Here is a 3,295-nt window from a genome sequence, read left to right as displayed (position 1 = left end):
GCATGTCTCAAGATTTCGTTCCAAAAACGAGTCAGGGGGTACTCAGTGAGAGCCTAGGGAATTTTTTCTGAAAACATTCTCCCACTAGAGAGCGAATTTCAATTCTACGGCAAATAATTGACTTTCAATTCACTTCTGACGTAAGAAAAATTACTTTATGGAAGATCTGTCAGCATGTCTCAAGATTTCGTTCCAAAAACGAGTCAGCGGGTACCCAGTGAGAGCCTAGGGAATTTATTCTGAAAACATTCTCCCACTGGAGAGCGAATTTCAATTTTACGGCGAATAATTGACTTTCAATTCAATTCTGACGTAAGAAAAATTACTTTATGGAAGATCTGTCAGCATGTCACAAGATTTCGTTCCAAAACGCGCGAATTCAATTCAATTCTGAGATAAGAAATAGTTACTTACTTACATAAAAGTCCGGAAAATGATACATTACCGTCGAGGAAATTTTGAAGTGCGAGGCCCCTAGGGACCGAGTACTTTAATTTCCGGGTCAAGTAATGGCATTTTACTGACGAGTTTTGTATTAAATTTTACCCGAAAACATATTTTAATAAATAAGTATAAAATTTCAATTTTTACGTAGAACTTTTGATTAATGTCAATCTGGCAGTGATGACATGAGTCATTATTGACATTTAGCAATGTCACATTTGCGGCCGGTAAAGTGACGTTGCGGCCGGTAAAGTGACAGGTGCGGCCAGTAAAGTGACAGGCGGCAGGAAACGTAGTCTGCTCTGTCTCTGTCACGGAAACTCAAATTTCCTGACAGAAAGTAGGCATGAAAATGAAGGTTTCAGGGCGATTTTGAGTAAAATAACATTATGGAAGATCTGTCGCTCCTAACCTCAGTTTGTCTAAGATTTTGTTCTAAACGATTGAGAGGGTACTCAGCGAGCCTTGGAAATTTTTCCTGGAACGAATAGAATTTGGCTTCACAGACGGACCGACAAATGTAGGATTTTGTAATGAAACCTTCCAATTTGTCTCAATATCCAAGATGATATTCCAGGACGGGAATATTCCAAATCAATTTTAAATTAACTTCAACCACTCGAATACCCCGAGTCAATAATCCCATAACTCCCCGATATTTACGATGCATTTAAGTGTCACTCATAAAATTTCCGATATGTCATTGCAGGTCACGAAAAATGCACATTCCACCACGACTTGGAGTTGGACCACAACCCGCCGACACGCGAGGCGATGCTCCCGGAGATGTCTCGCTCGTACAGGCTACTTCTCTCCTCGCTGGGCGAAAATCCCGAACGCCAGGGCCTGCTGAAGACCCCCGAAAGGGCCGCCAAAGCGATGCTGTTCTTCACAAAGGGCTACGATCAAAGTCTGGAGGGTGAGTACTAATTTCATTCCGAAGTTGGATGGCTTTAACCAAATTAACGCCCGGCGAAATCTCGGAAGCCTCTTTAGCGTCTCTAATTTCCTGTAGCGCTAATTATTAGCGGCAGGCGGAAACCCTCTTTTCTCCTCAGACTGCTGAACTTTAATCAAAAGCTCCTTTCATTTTATTTGCTTAGTCGCTTGTTGCGCGCCTTAATTTCAACGACTCGAAGAACTATTGAAAGATAATGAGGGTAGTTTTCCCTCGGGATCAGGCGGACGTATCCATAGTTACGACATGAGCGACTTCTGATTTTTCGATGCAAAAACATGCATTAATTTACGTCGGCGATATCGGAAATCTGTCACGCGTCGTGAAAAGCGGATTACCTATCGCCGCATATGATTGAGTGTTATAAATGTAATTGTTGCGTGGGTGATACTGTGAGAATGGGGAAAAAAGAAAAGTGGACGGGGCTTCCGGAGCTTAAAAGCTAGAGCGCTCTTGTATAATGTCTAGCGCGCACCCCCATCGGCGTAGAGCTCGCGCCACCCCCTGGGAAACTACCCTCGAGCCTGTGCCGCACCGCTTTGACCGCGGACGAAGTTTAGATCTCGCCAACAACACGTCCATTGAATTAAATTACAATAGACATTTGAAATTCCTAAACGCTGATTTATTTTCCAGAAGTGCTTAACGACGCCATCTTTGATGAGGATCACGACGAAATGGTCGTTGTGAAAGACATCGAGATGTTCTCGATGTGCGAGCACCACCTCGTCCCCTTCTACGGCAAGGTCTCCATCGGCTACCTGCCCTGCGGGAAAATCTTGGGTCTCAGCAAGCTGGCCCGAATCGTCGAGATCTACTCCAGAAGACTGCAGGTGCAGGAGCGACTGACGAAACAGATCGCCGTCGCCGTAACCAAAGCCGTACAGCCGGCCGGTGTCGCCGTGGTCGTCGAGGGAGTGTAAGTAAACGCTCTACCATTCAATCGATCGCTCATATTTGACACTTTAGGCACATGTGCATGGTCATGCGAGGCGTGCAGAAGATCAACAGCAAAACGGTCACCTCCACGATGCTGGGCGTTTTCCGAGACGATCCCAAAACGAGAGAGGAATTTCTAAACTTGGTACACACAAAGTAAACGAGTGCCGCCCGTTTTACCATGACCTAAATCAAAAAATGGACCACGCTTTTTCATGTACTGTATGTTTAAAGGTATTATACACCATAAGAATAATTTGATATCTTTTACAAACATATTGGCCAAATCTAGTGTGTTCAAATATAATTATATTTTGAGAATATTTATTACTTATATTTATATTTGTTGCTCTGTGATAGTTAGAGACACATCGTCGTAAAAGAGTCTAAATTTTTTACAGGGTTGCATTGTATTCAATTTTGTTATAAAGTATAATGTATAAGTAACTAATGTTTATGCATTGTAAAATAATTCTAGTTAAATTTTATTAACGTTGACAATCTGTAAACATGGAATTTATTTTCAAAATATATGTGATTATAAACAAAGTATTTTTAGTATTGCAATACGAACGGCGATCAAAAGTCGTCAAGGACTTTCGAAATCTGACCCAAAAGTATTTAGGCAACACGTTACACAGTGCCCAATAAGAACATACATAAATCTTAGGGCGCATTTTATAACAGCGCGAACTATTTATTACTTCGGCGTTGAAATTGGAACTGAACTGAAACGCAATTTGCTTACTGCAAACTCGAGTTCTTTTGTGGGTGATGGGAAAAGACCTCCTGGACTATTATGTTCTCCTGGTAGCCAGACAAAATTTTACAATAATTTCCTGAACGACACTTCGTGTATTAGGAGCTGAAACACCTCCTCGCACATTATAACCTCCTGATACCAAATTGGAAAAGATTTAAAACGAAATTTGGCTTCAAAATATTTTTGTGGGA

The 3,295-nt window shown here is 41.8% G+C and overlaps 1 protein-coding gene across 1 annotated transcript; it reads left to right on the top strand.

Annotated features, from left to right (window-relative positions):
* Window positions 1–1,132: 1,132 nt before the first annotated feature.
* Window positions 1,133–2,664, top strand: LOC116181255 (GTP cyclohydrolase 1). Its single transcript, XM_031501557.1, has 3 exons — window positions 1,133–1,363; window positions 2,039–2,321; window positions 2,372–2,664. The coding sequence occupies exons 1-3, from the start codon at window positions 1,219–1,221 to the stop codon at window positions 2,499–2,501; spliced, it is 558 nt and encodes a 185-aa protein (XP_031357417.1). The 5' UTR covers window positions 1,133–1,218; the 3' UTR covers window positions 2,502–2,664.
* Window positions 2,665–3,295: the final 631 nt, after the last annotated feature.

The sequence above is a fragment of the Photinus pyralis genome, unplaced genomic scaffold (assembly GCF_008802855.1).
Source record: "Photinus pyralis isolate 1611_PpyrPB1 unplaced genomic scaffold, Ppyr1.3 Ppyr1.4_LG9, whole genome shotgun sequence".
In the NCBI taxonomy this organism is placed as follows: domain Eukaryota; kingdom Metazoa; phylum Arthropoda; class Insecta; order Coleoptera; family Lampyridae; genus Photinus; species Photinus pyralis.
The sequence above is the reverse complement of the archived record's forward strand: the minus strand, read 5'-3'. Positions and strand labels throughout refer to the sequence as shown.